Here is a 21,480-nt window from a genome sequence, read left to right on the forward strand (position 1 = left end):
CAGCCCCTTGTAAGAAATATCGATCAGTGACTGCACTTATTAGCATAAAGAGTCGAATTTCAATATAACAAAATTTCGATATAACGAAGCAAATCGCCGATTTTACCGACTCCGTTAAATCGAGGTTTAACTGTATTATGCAGGTGCAAATCAATTCTGTGTGTACCGAAACTTATTCTAACACATTTCTTGGAACTTAATTATTGTTAAAACATATACCAGCAGAACAAACTGGAAATAATTTTTTTGCGAGTTTCCTTCAATTCTGAAATGTGTACTCTGCCACTGTTGAAAAGTATATGAGCCACAGTAAATGACTACTTCATGTGCATCATGATTGCAATATGTACAGCAATCTGAAAAATAACAGAAAAGACTACACTACACGACTGCACACTGGTGCTACCGTCCACCACCCCGACGTCCATCTATGAGCGCATTTACAACATGAAAATGTAATATCTCATCCGCATTCACTGATATTCTCCGTTCTTTGGATATACCATATCTTGTGCACAGTGAGTTTTCAACAATCGCTACAGGCAATTGAAATGATGCAGTGGTCAAAACATTGCAGAAACAAAGTAGACATCTTGTATAGTGCCATAAACACTGTGTAGCAAAATTTTGAAGCCCCGTAATTATAAAAGTTGCCATAAATAATGATAGCAGGAGCCTGCAAGCAATTTCGGGGGAATGGCTACAAACAGATAAGGAAATTACTAAAGGCGAAACTTTCCAAGAGCTAAGCAGACCCTATGTTTGGTGAGATATTGGTGAGAAATCTGAAGGATGTACGGAAAAATCTTGCGTGCTGTAAAGCAACAAAATGTAAGCTCACATTTATTATTATGACTTCATATTAGAAGGGAGGTCAAAGACAAATACTAAATAAGTTTAGATTGAGGTTATTTTAAAACTCAATTTTAATTAATATTGCGGTAATAGATTGATTATTAGAAGAAATGGGAAGGTCAAAGTTCTATTTTTTATATTTCACACTGAACTCCAGCACAAGTATGTGAGTGGGGCATCACAAATTTCAATCTATTTTTTCATACTAGCGCCGCTGCACAATAGCAAACGTTCTTTATATTATCAAAGTAGTTTTTTGCTAATTTAGAATACACTGTAGTCCATCTTTTCCAATAAAATGTTAGCTAGACCTAAGAAGACAATCTTCTCATGGTCAGAGTGGCTCTTTTGCTATTACAGAAGGGTAATTCACTAAAGCTAAACAGCTAAACTTACTTTTCACTTTAACTGTGTACATGAGCTTCAAAGATGCGATTGCCTCCACTCTCAAATAACCTTTGCAGTCAGCAAAAACCAACTGGCTGCAAACACTGGTTGACGCCCTTTTCTAAAGCTTGTCTGAAAGCAGCCTATCACCAAATGAACACTGATAATTGAACACATCAATTTATTTCAAGTTGAGAAAGATGCTCCCGCCAAATGTAAGATAGAGTGCTCACTTGCGTGCAGTCACCTTCGTGTTGACAGCTGTACTGTAGAAGTCATCTATGGCCTCAACTGTGTTAAAGGCTTCCAGGCATGCTTTAAATGGGATCTTCGGCTTTATGCTTACATCGCCCGTGCTGCACATTGAATAGAACAGGGTGTATGTAAGCATGTAATCGGGTACATGTTTGAGTTAAACTCCTGTAACAGCAACAATGCTCGCATGCACAGATCTAGATTTCGACTAGAGCCTAAAACCAAGGCAATACTTGCATTTTTGCCCCCATCTTCAAGAGTTCGGTTATCACGGAATTGTGTCGGTCCACGTCGCCTGTACATTAGTGTACAAAAAAATAGAGTGGAGAGAAAAATCAACACTACAAACAAGACGGAAACATTATTAAAGCAGAATTGACATTTTGGCTCAGTGTTAATTGGTATATTGCCTGCCTTTCTTTTTTAAAGAGCCCCTCACCAGGTCTGGCCATGTTGAGCTGACAAGTGCAGAGCATAAATTGCATGATAACGATCGTGTCTGCCAAGTATCGCTACGATCCATGGAACAATCTGAAATTTCAAACCGAACACCATTTTTCCTTCTCGCGGCCGCCGCGCTCCAAGCCGGAGGATGACATACTCGTGTGCCTGCCTGCGCCTACGTACTGATGTCCGCAGTGTGACGTCACTCGTGGTGACACGCGACTTCGAGAATTATTCAAGACAACATCTGTTATCTGTGCGATCTGTTGCTTGAATTGCCGAATTGAAGTTTAGAGAAATAATAAAACACACAAACGAAATGCCTATGTGTTTTTTGTTTTACTTCGCACCGAAGCAAGAGAGATGTACTTCCATTTCGTCTGCTTGTTGACGCGGTCGTGCGGTCACGTGCGCTGGTACCGAAACTTCCATTTTCTACCGTGTTCCAACGCGTGATCACGCTGTTCAATCCGCCTGTTCTGCCTCAGTATTTGTGTAGCACTGAATTATAGCGCTAGTCATGTTTCCTTGTGCACAGCGCGCAAAATCGTGCGCTGTGTGAACGAGACAACAGCTCGTGTGCGACGCCGTCAGCGAAAGCGCATAGCGCCTAAAAAAAGCGAGGAGAAAAAAAAATGAAGGCGGTGCCTGTGGCGTATGCGTACGCGATCCTCAAGGTTGGATATGGGAGAATGCAGGGAAGGAATTTCGCTTGCGGAGGCTAGACGGGGCGAGTGGAGAGAGCGTCTTGCTTGGCAGTGGAGCCCACCTGCTGAAACCATGGGTTCACGGCACTGAAATATTTCTATCTCAGCTATTAATGAGCCGATTTGAATTTTTTTGCGGCAGAACACTCCCTAGAGGACACATAACAACTTCCAGCGTATAACCAAAATTTGCTGTAGGGCCTGGTGAGGGGCCCTTTAAAATAGATTTAAAAAAGATAAGCTGTGGTAGCTAATGCTGATACACAACCTCAGGTTCATTACCTAAAGAGACAGCCATCGATCGCACTGTAATAAAACAATCAATTAGTTCATAACAAAGTACTTCCATTTAGGTTATAATATTATTAACTTTTTGGCCTATCTTGCCATTGTGAACTGGAATCAGGGCACCAAATCATATTTCGTATTGATTTTGCAGAGCTCCTATGGCTTTCACCAGTTCTTAATATCTATCCACAAGGTGTGCCTCCGAATGCACCGATTTTCTACTTAGTTTTGTCTTGCGGTGCGTGATGGAGATGCACTTGGTTGCGTGTCCATCTTATGGCATGTTTAACTTAAGCCAGGTGCTTTAGATATGACAATTTTTTATTACGGAATTAGGAGACTTGTGAAGAGATTAATTTTGTTGTCAAAAATATGTAACGGTGGAAATCAATAAAAATTATGGAATGATTAATTATGAGTAAGCGTAATTAAATATTTTTCACAGACATATGCTGCAATTGGCAAACTGAGGCTGATCGATGCCTACCATTCCGAATGCGCTTTAAGATGCTTTGGCATTTCCCTTGTTTCCTCTGAATGCCTTTTTGCTAAGCATTGCAAGATAGAACTATGTGAAACACTAAGATATTTCACGCCTTATCTTTTAGATTCATAGCTGAGAATTGGGGATAGATTTGGAATTCTTACTATGGCGACATGCCTTTACCTCCATTTTGCAAAAGCAGTTGGGCATGTTAAATCTTGTCAGTTAAAGTGAGCAAAATTTAGGTTAGATATTTTCAATTAAAGCACGATTAGTGATGTCCACAGTGCCATCAATCTCGGCCAGCAAAAATTGATCATTTTTGTGGATATCCCCATATTTACCAATTCAAATACATGAACACGGTATTGGAAATATGCGAAATTCTGCTAGCTGAAAGCATGCCTTTGTTATACCAACCCCAATTCCTAGCAAACCAACCAACAACCCAAAATGCTTCCGACTTATATCTGTGACTTCATGCACAGGCACACCCGCTGAAAAAATGGTCCTAGATCACCTTCATAGGCACTAGGAACAAGACCAATCAGGTTTGAGAGTCATAAGCCTGTGTTCTCACATGAACACACAAGTGGCGACCATGCTGATGATCGTCACTTGTAGACAGCATGCTTTCCATGTACAGTTGAACCTCATTCTAACGCAAGTCGCATCGGGAACGAAAATACATTCGTTATATATTCATTATAAGCACACACGCAGATATTGTAAGAAAAATTTCTATCACATTTATGCAAAAGAAACGCAAGCGGAGTGCCTCCGATGGGCCAGCTAAAGGTCTCCTCTAGATTTTGATGGCCTGTAGGCATCTCTCAGTGCTGATACGATGCAGGGAGGCATCAGCAAATAACATATTTTTCAGTGTATAACCCGCGTCCTCGTATAACCCACGCCCCCAATTACAACACTAGGACAGAAAAATACCTGCATGTATGCTCTGCAGAAATAACTGAAAACAACAACGCTCAAATCTTTATACAAACTTCCCTACGGATGCATGACTCTTCCATGTCATATCTTTGGCCAGCTTCCTACCTCTTCGTCAACACTGGTAATCTCCTGCTATGCTGTAAAGGACTGTTGTCGAGCTCAGCTCTCACTATCTGAGTTCTGGTTCGCTGATACCAACTGCCAACTGCTAAACCAATGAAAACACAAAATGGCAGTCCGAAAAGAGTAGGAGAATGAGTGACCACAAAAAAGGGGAGAGGGAGCTCTAAACAAAACTTTAAACACTTCACGTGAGCCCCGCCTTCACTGCCGTAAAGCGACACCTCAAGATGAAATTTGCATATAGTTTGCACCCTGACATTACTAGTCCCTCAAGGATTCATCTTATCCCCGATTCTCTTCTCCATGGCCTTGGATAGTGTCACCTCATAGCTGCAAAATATACCGAAGCCTAAGGTACAGCACCTACTCAAACATTACACTCTGGGTACATACAGGATCTTCAGGCAACATTGAACGTAGCCTTCAACATGCCATAAAAGTTATAGAGTCCCATCTTAAACAAGTCAGTCTTTCCATGTCATTAGAAAAATGAGAAATGTTATGGTTGTGAACCAAAGAAGTCATGCAGCAAACCACTAGCACAAACCATCCATCTCCAAATTGAGAACAAACCAATTTCAAGATTAAAAGCAATTCGGATTCTTGGATTCTAACTCTGAGATAATGGCAAAGCCGACACTTGGATGCATAAAACCAGACAAGAATTTCATCAAACTAAACTCGCGTGATGTCTACCCACACAAAACAATCTTTGTTACATGGCCAGAAAAGACAGCTCTCCCAAATGCAAACAATGTGGGAATACTATGGGATTACCCAGATAGTCAACAGTCATTTCAGCCTTTGCTTATGACACATGAACATGAAAAGAGCCCGGACACTTTAGGAGTGGCTGCTTGGCCCAACACCTGCTAATGTGGCCGCATTAATAGAGCTTTGGGCTCACCATACCAGATAAAATAGACGAATCCCAATTAAGAGTATAGATACCATCAACGTTGCACTTTCACCTCCATTTCCCAATGCCGTTTTACCATCATCCCAACATCTAGTCACAGAAATCAAACATTTTCCTCTCTCTCTCTCCCAGAAATATGTTTCTAAGACAATACAAACACGAGTTTTTCATTTTGATGCTGAGCCATGCTATGTATGTGCATTTTATGCACAATGCAGCATAAGAAAAAGCTGGTCTTTACACATTTCTAGAAATTACTTGCTCTATGGAATAAAGAACAGGTGTAACTTGAGTATTACGCTTTATACCATGAAAGACATAGAGCTCACTTTGGTTAATGGCACTCTCCAGAGGCACTGGCAGAGCGAGGCACCAGTCAACACAATGTGTGTAGCGCACTCTCCCTGATGCAGCGCACTCCACACGCTCTTCCACTTCAAACTTGAAGCAGTTCGAAGGGTCCATTTCGTTGCGACTGTTTTTCTGCAAAGTGCACAATTCTTTAGTTCTCCCTCAAAGCTTGTTTTTCCTGTAACAGCATCAATGCACCTGAAGGGTAATTGAAACACTTTTTGAACATGATAAAATGTTCATAACCAGTGCATGGCGCTACCGTGCACACGTGAGCCAAATATTATTCCATTGTATGCAGCAGGAATTATGTCATGTGTCTCAGCTAACATTAGCCAAGCTGTTCAATGAAAAAAAGATATTAAGCCCCTGTAAGAAGTTTGAGATGTAAATTTCTCGAAAGGCACTGCACTCATTACAACATGTTGGTTAAAAAAAGGTGTCTCAAAGCTCCTTTGAAGGTACGAGAGTGAAAGTTCATGCCTGCACAAATGACAGAGCTAAAGACAAACACACAGCTGAACAAGAAACAAAACACAGATGACCGCAAAGGTGCCTCACCTCGACAAGTTCCAGCAAGTGCAGGAAAAACTCCTGGGCATCTTGCTGTCGTCTCGTCGAAAACTCTGCGTGGTTCTTGCTCACTGCAGCTTTGAACATTTGCGGCCTGATTCCACGTACCTCCTGAGAAGTTTAACAACATAGGTGGCTTAGGTGCATTTTTCACAAGAATTTTGAAAGCAAATACCATGTCTAAACATTGCTAGCACTAAAGTGGGCTTCCTCTCTCGAATGCAATTGCATTTTTGAGACGAAGAACCTTGGAACACTTGGTTGGGCTGTGGGCATGTCCCAGATATATGTTGCAATTTTCTGTGGAGGCATTGAAAAACGCATATCAAGTGCTTAAAGGCACAGTCTTAAGAACACAGCAGTATAATATGATTGATTTGTTTACAACTCATGTAAATGCAAATTAGCATATTTTAACTACATGCTATTGCATAACATGTCCACCGGCTCTAAGGTGTTGTAGCTAAAGAAATAAAATTTGTATCTACTGCACTGATCTATAGAATTTAAAGCCTTCCCAGGAGCACCCAATACGTTATGTGCATTTCCCTGTAACAATGAACATCTGCAAGTGAGCACTTATATTCCTTCTTGTGTGCTATGTTTTCACACTGTGCTCTCTTATAGGCCATTCCAGTGGACAAACAGGAGCACTTTAAAACTGCTCTCAACGTGTTCTCATGAAGGCTCATGCCAGTTTTAGTGACGTCGCCTAAACCGTGGTGAGACATCATGAGAGCATTTACCGTGCAGCAGTTTAAGTACACCTGCTCACTAATTGGAAAGCAATGTTACCCACTTAAATAAATGTTTGAAATGATTATTCGCAAAACAAATTGGAAGGTTTGTCTGTTGAACATACCATAGTGTCCTTTAAGGAGGCATCACTCTGATTAGGCTTCTTGGAATAATTGCCAGAAAGAATGCCTACTGCTAACTTCGTCCTAAGATGAGGAAAGAACAAAAACAGACAATATGTTCAGGGTAAGTATCAGACACAATGAAGTTTTACATGCTGTTAATTTCTCCCTACTACATAAAAACAAAGAAAAGGGGTCTATTTTAGGTGGTGTAAAGATTGCATAGCAACATCACTAGATGATACCCAATTGGCCACAGAATGTGCACCTAAATGAATATTGCATGTAAACTATATGGCAATAAAAAGTACCCAAGTTAAACTAAAAAAAAGTGCATGTAGTGTCGTAATGCAGAAATAGCTGCAGCAATGATATGTCCAGGAAGTAAAACTATACTTGACTTGGCAACTTCAAAGATTTGGCAAATATACATGTCTGGCATGATTCTAAGAGCGCAACTTTTGACAAGGACAGGAGTTTGGTTTTGTTTCCCGGAAAGTATATGGGTAAATCATGACGCTTAAGGTAAACACAAAGGAGCAGAAGATTGGGACGTTGTTCACTATCACTTGCTCTTCCCTATGCAACGCTGCTACATAGAGTGATGCAACTGGCCCATGCAAAACTATTACTGTAAACTATTCAGGCTGCTCTGAGGTGGGTCCTTAATTTTTCTAGGTTTTGAGGTCGAAAACTTTCACCTAAAGCAAAACTATTGTGCAGATACCACCTACGATAACTGTCAGTGGAAGTGAATAATGGAATGGTTCCAGAAAGCCATTTGCATAATTAAAGGAAGGGTGTGCTTGAAGGTGTAGATTTTGCAGTGGGGATATTGTTTCACTTTGTAAGATCATAAAGAACAGAGCTGATAACCAGCATATTTGTAACTAGTATAGGAGACTGTATGTAGAAGCCAATTCATTGTATGCACATTGTCTCCAGCGGCGTGAGCACTGACGTGGAAGGCAACTGCCATCCTTCTTCTCCTGCAGCCGCCACAGTGATAGAGGGCGGCAGGAGAAAAGAGAGGTTGTCCTTTACGAGTGCCCCACCACAGCATCTAAACCATCAGACACCCCAAAGCTTTTGCGTGACGTGTGTGTCTCAAGTAGCTGTAATAGTTGGTGCTTGATGGCAAACACAGCCAGCAACTAGAGTGCGCAAGAGCATGTGCCCTTTGCACTGCCACCTTTGTATCGCTGATGAAAGTTCAAACCACCGAGCAAAATGAGCACAGGCAAAGAATGCCAAAGACGACTATTTCCTTTAAAATGAGATGTCGAAATGTCATTCATGTCAGTAACTGACTTGCCAAAAGTCAAAGGGTTCTTCCATATATGTAGTAATTCTCTATATGAGGTGTTTCGCTCACTACATGTTTACAATCAAAGATACTCATAGGGGACTCACATTAAAACAGCTTTTACAGCGAAGCTGTGAAGGGCTACTTTCCCCAATGATGTGTCTGCATGTACAAAAAAATCCCTAAGATAGTGCAATGCCGAACCAACCCATGGCAGAGGTGATACAGGCGTTAAGCACTCCCCATATGTGGGCCGATACCGAAGATAGTGCAATACCAGGCCAGTTAGGGGCGGAGGTGAAGCAGGCATTAAGCACTTCCCACACGTGGACCGATCCCGAAGTTAGTGCAATGCCGGGCCGACCCGTGGCAGTTTGCCATTAAGGGGCCCACATACACAGCTTCGCTGGTCATCCTTCTTAACAGAGTGGAAGGGCACTGAGTTTTTTCCTGGTCAGTTCATAGCAGTGACAAACAAGAGGTTTTTCAACAATTAGTTCTAGTAAATAATGAACTGTTTAATAAATAACTTGGACTAAGTGTCAGTGCTCAGGCCTTGTTCACTTGTTAACGCTAATATCTCATGATATGCTGGATGCTGTATGCATATAACACTCACATTTGAACAGTGAAATCTTCAGCTGGATCTGGTGGGGCTTGTTCGAAAATCTGATCAGCTTTGTCGTAGTACCTAAATTTAAAAAAAAGAGCAACATACCATTAAAGGAGTGCCCACAACGTGCAATTATAATTTGTGCAACTTCATCTGTCTCCCTCACTCACACGATGAAATGAGAGAACAAGAAAGCAGCAGTCATTAAACAATGATTATCAAGGTTATCGAACTAATATGTCACAGCAGTCAAAATGAACGATGAGAATTAAGCGTTAAATGAGAATCTGCACAAAAAAAGCGAGTAACTCCAAGCAAAGGTGTTTGTGACAAAAGTGAGAATGAATGTGTAAGCAAACTAATAAACTGCAGGGCTTTTACTTAGCGTGGTGCTCAAGTGTTTATGAAGGTCTTCTGCTATGTAATACCGTAAATTGAACATTTATAGTTGTTTTGTGCTATGTGTTACACAGAAAAAAGAATGGATAACACAGATGAAAGTAACACAAGTGTAATCGTATGCACCTTTATACTTTATGTTGCATCTATTCTTTTTCTGTGTAACACGTATGTAGCACAAGACACCTAATGAAAGGTCTTCTGGCTTATGTGACTGATTGCTGGCACATCTGCTAAGTTCATCTGAATAAATAAAGTTTAACCTTATATTGTTACAATGAAGCCACATCAGACACAAGAACACTTTATAGTTACATCAGATATTTGTTTTAGAAGGCATACGTTCTGATATTGGTTAAAAATATTATCAAGATTTATATTATTTTATTATATCTGATAATTCAATATATCCGTGTTCGTTACACCGAGCGTTGACCCATTGGCTACCAAATATGATGTGTGCTGCAGTGCCCTATGTACCGATTATGTTTGCCACTTACGGGCACTACACAATCTACCACTAAATACTAAGTACTAAGAATATTAAAAATCTAACCTCCGATGTAGTGGACAAGTAGTGTCATCTATTGACAGCATTTTAATCAAGTATAGCGTATATTGCCCATCCCATCATCGATGAATAAAGTTTAAAACCAACCAGCCTCCAGTCCAGCGATTCAGCGGCTTTGGCAATATGGCCTCTGTTGTTAGGCCCAGCAATTTGCCGGCTTTGGGTTAACCACGTGACATTTTGGTTTATAGAAATTTGAGGGGGTACCCAAAAGTGAGGAGAATTTCTTTACTGAGGTAGGAGGGTAACTGACACAACCCTTCTGTAAGGCTTAATCTCTTGATGCCATTGCTTTCTTCCAAGCCTCTGTTCCTTTATGTGTCAGTTTTGTGATGGCTGATGTCAAAGAACAATGTTGGCACATCATGTTATGTTCTTTCTCAAATTTTTTATATCAACGAACTCATCAATTATATACTTGAACCATAAGGTCAGATAGTCAACCAGTGTATTTACATGGATTTCCTTAATGTGGTTTCCTTAAGTGCTATGAGCTGTGGAACTCGGGTAAATGGCTCGTGCACCACGACATAGCTCCAGCCCACACAGCACTGAGTGTGCAGCACTTTGTGACAAAAATGGGATGACAACGCTACCTTATCTCATCCTCTCTACTCCCCATATCTTGCTCCTTGCAACTTCTTATCTTCAAGACTGAAGCAAGAGCTTAAAGGAAAGCATTTTAAATATGTGGAGGAGGTGAACAAAATGCGGGACGTACTGGTCGAGTGCCATGAGCCATTGTTAAAGAGTTTCAAACAATGGCTAAAGTAGTGGGGCAGGTCCATTTATTCCCTGAGAGAGGGCATTAACGTTTTGAAATGTTTGAAGAAATATGCAAATTAACCAAAAACAATTGTTTTTAGGTATCCCTTTGTATTTGCTGCACTGTACTGTAATGTACTTGTCTTGCTTAGAAGAAGCTCCTTGATTGTGCTGAACAAAGACAGCCAAGAATATTTCTTGTGTGCTCTCATCATCATCAGCCTGTTTTATGTCCACTGCAGGACAAAGGGCTCTCCCTGCGATCTCCCTGTGTTCTCTAACCAGAGCAAAAGCCAGTGGAACTGCTGGAGTGTTTGTTTGCAGCCATGCTAAACTAAATAAATTACGGAATATTATTTCAGAATTCTGTCTACATTTCTTTTGTGTAAGAAAAAGAATTACTGCTGAAGATAATGTAGGCTAATTTCCTTCTCTTGTTTTTTCCCACACAAATACCAGCTATGATAGTATTAGTGAGACATCACAAATTTTGTATCATGTTTTCATATCCAGGCAATGTTTCTTAGCAAATGTTGCTGTGCAGAATATTACTTTACACTGAAGTGCAATGTAATCCTTCATCATGGTTAAAGAATGATAATTAGCCTCAAGCATATGCACTGTAAAAATCCAGGACCCCCATCCTGGGAATCTCGCAAATAAAGGGAACATATATATATACATATATATATATATATAATTATATAAACTGTATATATATGTAATAAACTGCTTCATACGTGCGTCTACTTGACTGTGAATATTTACCCGGACCCAGAACTGCTTTTTTTCTTTCATATATATATATATATATATATATATATATATATATATATATATATATATATATATATATATATATATATATATATATATATATATATATATATTTGTTCTTTCTGACTTTTCGAGCTAGCACTCGTGGTAAATATGCTATCTACCAATTTAGAAAATGCCCATTACAATATGCATGTGCTTGCACAAGCCCCATTCATTGTGTCTTCTCATTTTCTCTTTTCGGTCAGCTACCGCATAAGGATAGCTATGCCTTTGTCATTTATGCCAACGCTTTCTGTGCACTGCAGGAACTGCACAAACAAACAAAACTAAGAAATCCTAAAGTTATACATGGATTCAGTTCTCTACATATGGCTTGCATTGATATTGGCTGTGAAAATTTGTTTATGATATGAGGGCCTAAGTGGATGCTGAAATGTACCAGTACACTAAATGGAAACGATTTCATGGCAACTTTTCCTACACAGCAATGCTTTGCTGGACTTCAATACGTGAGTGATGAGCCCAAAGGCAAAGTATGACAGTGCCAGGTAGAAAGGCCGAGTCTGTTTATTTTGGTGTTTGATCGTGCTGCCACACACTATTTGTCATACCTGAAATGATGGTAATGTTACAAGTAGCCTCAAAATAAACAGTTCAGTACTCACTTCTGCTTGAAGTCTGGGATGCTCATGACAACCTGCATTACAGCATTCATGTAGCAGGAGTTGCCGAGGTTTTCTAGGCCCGTGAAGCCGGGTCCATACAGGCGTTCCAGGTTGTGACCCGTTTCCTGGATTACCGCCCACTCTCCTGACTGCTGTGTCATTTCATCCTTCCGTTCACGCGTTGTCTCGTCTGTCTGCATTTCAATGCCAGATTAAAGCATCTCATTCTGCAACCACATCTCTGACTGCATGCAAACAATCCTTGCCACTGGCTCCCATTAAAATCAAACTGCCACAGTGTTCACATCCGCCATGATTTCAGCATGCACAATCTCTAGAGCAACCAGGAACTGTACAAACAGATGACTCACCGTTTGCATATTGGCAATCTCAATACCAAAATGTTCAAGGTGTTTGGACAGATTGCCATCTATTACCATGCTGTTTTCATCATATGAGTAGACATCTGAGAAAGCAGTGAAAACAATTAGCAGCACTTGACAGGTCGCATATGCTTAAAAACATAATTAACCAACAAAAAACCAAGAGGGAAAGAAAGATGATGAATTAGTAAATTCACTTTGGCCACACTGTTTGAGGCCCCAATTCTTGTACATCAAGAATTATTCACGAGTCAAGCACTTTGGCATCTTTCTTGAGCTCCAGGGTAATGGTGCTGCCATGCTTAAAATCAAAACGACAAGAACTTTTTGTCAGAAACTCACTGTTCATTTGTGTTCAAACATGGTTTCCTTTGAGATTGCAAACACCACATTTACAGATATTGGCAGGCACTAGTAATGCTGGAAGCCGAGGGTGAAGAAGTGTGTGTGGTAGCTGCTGCAGAAACGAACAGTAAATGGCCATTCGCTTGGAACTGACTGCTGCCTTTTCCTCTCGCGACAATATATATAAATGACTGGTTGTCTGTTTCAACCAGCATGGGTACTCTTCGGGCAACCATCACATTTGCCTGCACTTTCAGTGCACTTCCTAAAGTTTTACATGCAGTGTTCATTAACTTTTTGTTTAAATGAACTGAACTCAGTCTATCCGTATACCAGGTGTATTTATAGACTATACAAGTTTTTTCTAATTCCTTGTACTGGATAGCACAACCGTAGTCCTTGCAAGCTGAATTACGGGAAGAGGCAGACACTGCTTGCATGACAAATTGAAATACATAATTGACTAATTATCATATGTTAAGTAATTAAAATTATCTTATAGCATCTATTGCAGTTTATAAATTGTAGCCACTGAGTTTACAAATCTTGTCTTGAGGGAATTATCATGGTGACACTAGTTTTGAAGTATTCATTCCCAAGGTGTGAGATGAAATACAGTGGCATTTTATGCGAAGCATATTACGAGAGCTCAACCCAGCTCCTCAGGCGCGGCGGTGTCGCCTTCAATACCACGTGACACCGTGACGTCACGACAGAGAAGAAACGGGGCTCCAACTCGCGCCGTCGCTCGCGGCGTCGCCCCCCGCATCGGACGCGGTGAGCGTCGAACAACGCAGCGTTCGGCGCGACAACGAAATGTGCGCCTGAGCAAGCGCCGCACGCCGAAGCCGACGCCGACGACACCGGCTTTTCTGCGACACGAGCTCCTTAACGCTGTCGCGTTAAAATAAAGGCTAGTATGCTTCGCATCCTGGGCTTAACCTTAGCTAAGCCACAGCCATTTTTTTATATTTCAATGCATAAAAGAGCATTGTTAAAAAAGGTAAATGAAGCAGCGGTGAATTTTCACTGAAAATTTGACAGCGCACATCTCGAAACCAATACCATCCTCATCATTAGTTCCAGAGTTAATATGCTAGTAAACTTACTGGCAACAATTCATAAATTTCAATATGTGCTGTATGTGCCTCTTCATGTAATCCAGCACATGGACTATAATTGGGCTATTTGTCAGAGAAAATTTACCAAAATTCTCTATAGCATCAAAAAGGGAACACCTGGGATAAGGGAGCAATACAATCGGGAAATGTTCTGCACATGAAGACATATGTGGGCTATGTCTACCAGGCATAACTTCGAAGACATGCGGCACATATACAGCTGCAGGAAAACGTGAAACAATCAAGTCACATGAGGGAACTTTTACTATCACCCTGGTCATGTAGCATTCTTGAGCATGCTCAAGTGACTGTAGTTTGCACTCAATGAAGCTTAATTGAATGCTGCTATACATCATTTTCAAGTGCACTTGAGTTCGGTGCTTCGTCCGTCTATCACCTTTGGGAAGCTTTCCGAGATCAACATCTACAAGAATCAAATTCGCATAGGGCAAGAGTACAAAATGAGTAATCATACAAGCTCACCAGCGCTATCTGACGTGATGGTGCATAGCTTAACCACAAGTGGGTAGCCAGTTTCCTGAAAGTGTTCAAGTGCATGGTCGTAGCCTCCACTGTCCTTGTACCGCTTTGGACCACAGAGAATAGAGCCATCCGTCAGGTTCAGCCACAGGTTCTCAACAAGACAGCACTTCTCGCACCTCCAGCCCCAACGTGGCACCTTTACACCATTATTTAACTGTGTCAATGTGTTGCTGTATCTGTCGAATGTAAAAAACACATAGCCAAGCCATAAAAGTAAAGCACCACTCGCCGACTACATACTGCCATAAAGCAAGAGCAAGAAATATTAGGATAAACTCTGCCCTCTGCTGTCAAAAAGAACATCACATGTTTTGGGTTAATTGGTACACGCTACACATACTGGCTCCATCTGAGGGGTGAATAGACAACTGACCAATTGCTACTAGGGCACCTGTATTTCTGAATAGTAGTGCCATAAATTAAACATTGCTGCCTTTTCCTCATGCATTCTGTTCATTAGCTATAGTATTATCAGCTGTTAGGAGTGGAACACAGTTTCTCTGGTTTTTATGTCTCAAGCCACTATAAGGGGCTTGAGACGTATGCACTAGTGGCAGCCTTCTGATGTGATTGTGGTGTTTACAGCTTTAGCATTACAAGAGAAATAGTATGAGAAAAACTCTTTTGGGAGGAGGTAAGAGAAGTAAGAGGTTGCTTTACTAGTAGTTTAATATTTTATCAAGGACTTCAATTGCTCTCACCGACATATCCGCTTCAGGCGCTGTTTGCACAATTGTGCATGGCAAGATAGTGCATGAAAAGCAAAAGCACTGATGAAAATAATATTTCTGATGAGTTACATACATCATGAAACACTTCTGATAACCTGTACCGAAAGTTTGAATATGTATAGCACTGTTTTAGTGAAACTGGTGGGAAAGTGGATGGCTCGGTGTTTGCTATTGGTGCCAGCATATGTTGTCATATAGCAGGCTCAGTCTTTTTCACGAAGTTTTAAATCAGGCAAATTTTTCAAGTGGCTGTATAGGTGCATTTTAAGCAATTCTAGACATGGGAATAGTTGATGTTTTTGTATCTGACATTCATGTATAGAGCTCTTGCATAGAGACAACTTTCTGTAAGCTTGACAAAATTCGCTGATGAATTCAAAAGTATACGGTAATTGTTTTGCAGCAATATGCGTTCCATGATCTTAAAGATTTAAGAAATGTAGTGAAACAAAATATTTCAAGGACAGAATTGCTTGGTGCTTGAAGGGGATACGGAGCTCAACAGTGCCTGCAATTCCCTTTGATAAAGTAATCTTGTGGCATAGACAGAAAGCCGAGATTCTGAGGTGCATATCACTAGCTGGATGTTTGCCATGGTGTCCCTCTGATGTACTATGATCAGCACCAATTCAAATGTGAACTATTTTGAAAATACTCCAATGAGTTGTTTCATCTCTAGGTTCTCCTGCCTTGGTAACAGTGGCTTATTTCACTCAAAAAATATGTTTGGGACAACTACATGCTTAGAAATTGGCTACAGGGCGATTCCATATCACGCTTCCATGTAAATACTATTTATAACAAGTATTTTGATCAGTTCTCAGAAAGAAAGCATCGCAGTTGAGGAAAAATTCGTCCTGGTCAGGGATTTATTTCTTTACATTTCAGTTTATGCTGATACAGATTCCATGGTCACATGAACACAAAGTAATGCGTCAAGGGCAAATGCTTACTTTGAGACTGGCTTAGGTGCGTCATTCACTGTTCGAACTAATTCTTCATGGTCATAGTCCTCAGTGTCCAAGTCAGAAGAAAGAACAAGTGCAATGGAAAGTTGAACCTAATGAAACAAAACATATGACAGCAAGTTCAGGCTTTCACTCTTCAGCTGACACTTTCTCATTGATGTACCATGTATGAAACAGCAACAAAAGCAATATATCACTTGCACTAGTCTAAGGGACCTCAACTGAAAACTACGTCAGATGAAGCATACCACAATACCAGGGTATGCTGTCAGCAGGGCTTGTTGTATATAAGCTTGTTGATCTTGTAACACTTTTGTTTGAATGGTTGGTATTCAATCAAGTATTGTGGCACAGCGTACCTTTTCTGGGAGGTCTGAGTCAGGCACAGGAATTTCGTCAAAGTCTGGAAGTATAACAAGTGAACTGTAGTGCTCGTATTCATATTTCTTGCCCTGGTCCGAAGAAGCCTTGTCTTGTATCTGTGGGCCATAATGTGTCAGGATTAAAAAAAGTACAAAACTTCAACAATGTTGCATGCTACGATGTACTAAAATATAGTTTAGTGGTTAGCAATATAAATAAAGTCAAGGATAGACCAAGTGTTCATGTATAACTAAAGCAATATTTCAAGTTGCACCTGTGATGGTAACCAGTTAACTGCACCATTAGTGATGCAGTGATTAATCAGATGCTATCTGTAGTGATAATTTCACACCACAATAAATAATTTCTTATTTTTTGTAGAATAGCAAGCTAGTGACATTTCTTTTTCTTGGGACCATCTTCAAACAACATCCTACATTTCTACATGCACCGAGTGCGTACAGAAGCTATACCACCATTAGAAAGTGTTCTTAACATTCGTTATTATTATGCAGTGTGTACACAGTTGTCATAGTCTACCAACTTTATTTCAGCGTTACATCTTCAGTACTACCTACTGTGCTGGTGCTGAATTACGGTATTGGTACAGTAGGCATAGTCATACAGTGGGCATTTGCGCCAGTAGTGTACCAATACTGCGTATACTCATTTTATTATATTCTCATCCCTTATCATTGACAAGATCTAATATGTAATACCTGTATTCTCTGTTTGTTACAGCCATAAAAATAGCAGATGCCATAAATTGATATTATAAATACTCTTGCAAAACACTTTCATAAAACAGTCAATGAGCATTCAATTATGCTTATGTTTTCTTCACTGCTTTAATGTATAGTGAATGCCCTTATTCTTTAATACCATGAAGCCTTGAGAATAAACAAATAGCAGCTGAATTCAGGTACAACCTTAATGTGTGTTTTCATATCAAAGAAATCTGTTCATTAAACACAGAAATTTATATTTAGCAATCAAACAATAAGCAATTATAACCTCAAAGCTCAAGACATGATTTGCACCATGTCTCAACAATGTTATGACACAAGCGGTTTTCTGCCAGTATACATACAAAACTAAGTCAACCGACTTCACCTTTGTGCGCCAGTGATGATGATGATGATGAAGCACGAAGCTTATAATGTGCCAAGAATACAGAGTAAGGATGCTAATACATACTGCCTATATATGCTTGGTGTATTGAAAGATTACTTGAAGCAGCTTCGTAAGGAAAAGCATTGTCAGCAGATATGTTCTAGTACATATTTAATGAAAGCAGCATATGTTTATTCTGAAAATAATTTTTTTATGTGACTGTACACTAGAAAAAGGTTTTACTCACTTGCAGTATTGTGTCCATACTCTCAACAAAACCAAAAACTGGCATCAGGCTGAAAACAGCTAAAATATTTTTCAGGAGTTCATTAGCAGAAAGCAATACCTGCATTCAACAGATATCAGTTTCCATTCATAGTAAGATCATGTACTGCTTATGCAGATACATTTTTTAGTTTAAAAATAATATAAACAATGTAAGCAGTGCACACACCTCAACTTTCATGGTCTTCAAATGAAGATAGACGGCATTTCCGGTCTTTGTGTAGTGCCACTTGACATGTTTCCGCCCAAATCCAAGAAATGTGTTAAGGCAAACGTAAAGTCCTCCTTTAGACTTCTGAAATAAAGAAATTATATGGTAGAGAATCACTTCTGTTAAGAGTCCCTAAGCATTTGTGCATTAGATAAATAAGGTATCATATTTCAGTATAGCTATGAACCTTAATTCAGCAGGACTCGTGACGTACTGCCAAACCACTTATGCACCTCCAGCCACTGCATCCATGAGACAACAAGCAACACTGCATAATTGTTGTGCATATAAAAGGACACAGGGCAAACAGTGTGAGTAAGACTTTAAACTGCAGAATAATGCTTCAAAATATCCATTGCATCAACCTTATCGAGGATATAGCTTGCATAGGTGGTAAAATTAACTGTGGGAGACGAAAAACAAATGTATGTCGCTGCTCTCCCTCCTCTTTCCACTTATGCATTCACCATTGCCTTGAAAGAGATTTTTCTCCTCATTGATCACATTGGGGATTAGAGTAAGAACAGCGCCAGAGACAGGAACAAATGAAGAAAGACACACAGTGTGGTGTATGTCTTTCTTAGTTTGTGCCTGTCTCTCACGCTGTTCCTATTTTAAACATGAACTACCAACATCCCCAAGTCTGTATACCCTTGGTAGACACATCAGGGAGTTTTAGAATGTCTGGTATTCCAGTAAATGCCAGTGGAATGGGCGTTTTACCATATGAGCAGAGCTACAAATGTGATTGTCTGCAACAGTGCACGTGGCACATTTAACTAATATTGCAGTACAAATATTGAACTAATATTGCAGTAACCAAGTGTATTTTACTTCACTGCTGGTGTAAATTTTCGGCAGCAACATGATTACATCACTGCCAAAAATTTACAGAGCAGCGAGGTAGATTACACTAGGCTACTGCAATATTCACTGTGTGTGTGTCTGGTTGTGCTCTGTGCCACCAAGTGGCTGCACTGTGCATGCTGTCATGTTTGCGCCTCCGCTCATCTGGTAAAGTGCCCAGCCACCTGCATTTACTGGAATACCAGACAAGCTAAAACTCTGGTAAAGTGAGCAGTCTGCTTCTGTTTGCTGGAATACTGGACAAGCTAAAGCTGCTCGAAGAGGCCAAACGCACATTTATTATGCTATTTTGAGCGAAGTGTAAATGACCCACTGCTATTCAACATGGGTGCTATTGAGGCTCTGCACACTGCTGAAGCTTTAGAATCAGCTGTCTAGGATGTACTTCGGCAGCTCACGCTTTTACAGCCAAGCTGTATACCTCTACCCTTCGATGCATTTGTTGTGTCGGTGGGCAAAAAACTCAACCAATCACAGTGGGAGGCGCGTGCCACTGGGTTTCTTGCCGCGCCACCAGACGGCGCCTGCCTCAGCGGCGGCGCCGGCCGTGCGGGGGATAGAAAAAAAGAGCAAGAAAGCTAACCTTCGCGCATAGCGTTCGCCGCAGCGCTTACCGGGAAAGATTATGGTTGCATATGCTACAGTTGCCGGGGAGCGGCAACTGTAGCATGCAAAGCAGAGCGTGACGTAAACTGCACTTTCGTATGTAAAAGAAGAACCCGCCTAGCAACTGATTTCATTTGTGTTATTATAGCGTCACCTAAACCGTGGATAGCGCTATGGAAAGGCCACATATAGGACTCCCGAAGAGCAGCGTGAACTCGATAATCGGCGACGGGAACAGCAACGGCGTCGTGCTCAGGCTCGGCAGGAACAAGTTCAAGGCTACGTCAGATATGGTTTATCGGATCAAGTGATACCACAACTTCACAAGCCAACCAGCAGCGTGGATTGTAACTCATTATGCATACAAGTGCATGTCACAGCGGTATTCAACCATGACCGATTTTCAAAAGCTTTGGCAGTTGTATACGGGCGTAGCGGCACCCAGATATATCGCATACTGAAATGACAATACCCATAATCGATTGATTGGCTCAAGGTAGCAGCCGTACGTGTCCCAAGCCCCGAGTAAAATACGCGCGTAGGCAAAGTTGTGACTGGTGTTGCAGAAGTCGTGGAGCGCGGTAGCTGAACTTAGCTTCACAAATTAGCGGCTGGACGTAATTAATTTGTTCAATCGTGTTTATTTTTTCTAGTTGTAACAACGTGTTATTATTTCGCATTATTGGCGGCGCCTCCAGGACACCAAAGCGGCAACGGCGACCTCAAAGCTAGAACCCGGACTGGTACGTGGGTTCTGCGCGTGCCTGGGCTGAATAAGATCGGCTGTCCGCTATCGCGGACAGCCAATTTTTTATACGAATGCCCCCTGGCACGCTTCGGCCACCGCGGCCCCAACCCACGGGCCGCTCGGCTTCCACCTTTGATTCCCCCGCTACCCCTTGGGTTACATATGTGCCCTCTTGGAGCAGTACCTGTAAAAAAAATCTGTTCTGACGTCGCAACGAGAATTGTTGCAACAAGAAAAGCGGCCCGCGACTTATACACCACCAGCCAGAACCTTGCCCGCGCGTACAGCCAGCGCCTCAGATTGTTTTTTTGTGCTAGGTGGCTTTGATACAGCTGCGCGGACGAAACTTAATCGAGAACTTACCGGTGTGTCGAATGAGAAGACGCACTCATCCTTATAAATCCTCTCCGAATAGCCAGGAGTTCTGATTCTATCAACATGGGCTGCTAGCTTCTCGTAGAAATCAGCCATGGCGTTCGAAATGATCACCTGACAAAATGACGACTGGTCTAGCTGGCTTCGCACGCGCTCATATGCACGTGGACACGTTTCCCGCGTGGCGCGCCGCAAACTTTTACCTTTTCTTCATCAGTGTTCCGACCGTGGGCGGAATGCTGGCTTCCTGTGATGACTGCATAGGAAGCCGTCGTCTCTCCAGGGCCAGATGACACGCCGCGTGCATGATGCAATGTGGGCTTAGTCCCAGCAAAAACGAAAGTTTACCATTGCTAAAACACGTCACACAGGAGGACATCGTCCATGGACCATTCCAGTACCTAAATATGTATTGCGAGGCACGAAGAAGGAGAAAACGAAATGTGCTATATTTAAAAGCCAACAACAGCACCATCCGAGTCGTCGTCGTTTTTGTGGAGGCAGGCATGGGCTTGCTGCACAGAA

The 21,480-nt window shown here is 41.2% G+C and overlaps 1 protein-coding gene and 1 long non-coding RNA gene across 4 annotated transcripts in view; one reads left to right on the top strand and one right to left on the bottom strand.

The window, feature by feature from the left end:
• LOC139056354 (ubiquitin carboxyl-terminal hydrolase 5-like) overlaps positions 1–21,138 on the bottom strand; it is a 33,007-nt gene extending 11,869 nt beyond the window's left edge. The window contains exons 1-13 of one of the 2 annotated variants that reach the window (XM_070534524.1): positions 20,944–21,138; positions 18,318–18,440; positions 16,747–16,866; positions 16,373–16,479; positions 14,629–14,864; positions 12,668–12,762; positions 12,297–12,490; positions 9,123–9,194; positions 7,200–7,281; positions 6,326–6,448; positions 5,743–5,896; positions 1,735–1,792; positions 1,476–1,598 (exon numbers count right to left, since the gene is read on the bottom strand). In XM_070534524.1, coding sequence (XP_070390625.1) covers positions 1,476–1,598; positions 1,735–1,792; positions 5,743–5,896; positions 6,326–6,448; positions 7,200–7,281; positions 9,123–9,194; positions 12,297–12,490; positions 12,668–12,762; positions 14,629–14,864; positions 16,373–16,479; positions 16,747–16,866; positions 18,318–18,440; positions 20,944–21,051 — 1,595 coding nt within the window. In that variant the 5' untranslated portion in view covers positions 21,052–21,138. Of the gene's footprint in view, positions 1–1,475; positions 1,599–1,734; positions 1,793–5,742; positions 5,897–6,325; positions 6,449–7,199; positions 7,282–9,122; positions 9,195–12,296; positions 12,491–12,667; positions 12,763–14,628; positions 14,865–16,372; positions 16,480–16,746; positions 16,867–18,317; positions 18,444–20,943 lie in introns of both variants that reach the window. The other variant, XM_070534523.1, reaches the window with a different exon arrangement.
• The window catches only part of LOC139056355 (uncharacterized), a 54,333-nt gene that overhangs the window by 18,102 nt on the left and 14,751 nt on the right, over positions 1–21,480 (top strand). Inside the window, exon 3 of one of the 2 annotated variants that reach the window (XR_011512313.1) lies at positions 11,094–11,215. The exons of the other annotated variant lie outside the window; for it this stretch is intronic. This is a non-coding gene — a long non-coding RNA (uncharacterized lncRNA). Of the gene's footprint in view, positions 1–11,093; positions 11,216–21,480 lie in introns of those variants that run through there. 2 annotated transcript variants of the gene reach the window in all.

Source organism: Dermacentor albipictus, chromosome 2 (assembly GCF_038994185.2).
Source record: "Dermacentor albipictus isolate Rhodes 1998 colony chromosome 2, USDA_Dalb.pri_finalv2, whole genome shotgun sequence".
In the NCBI taxonomy this organism is placed as follows: Eukaryota; Metazoa; Arthropoda; class Arachnida; order Ixodida; family Ixodidae; genus Dermacentor; species Dermacentor albipictus.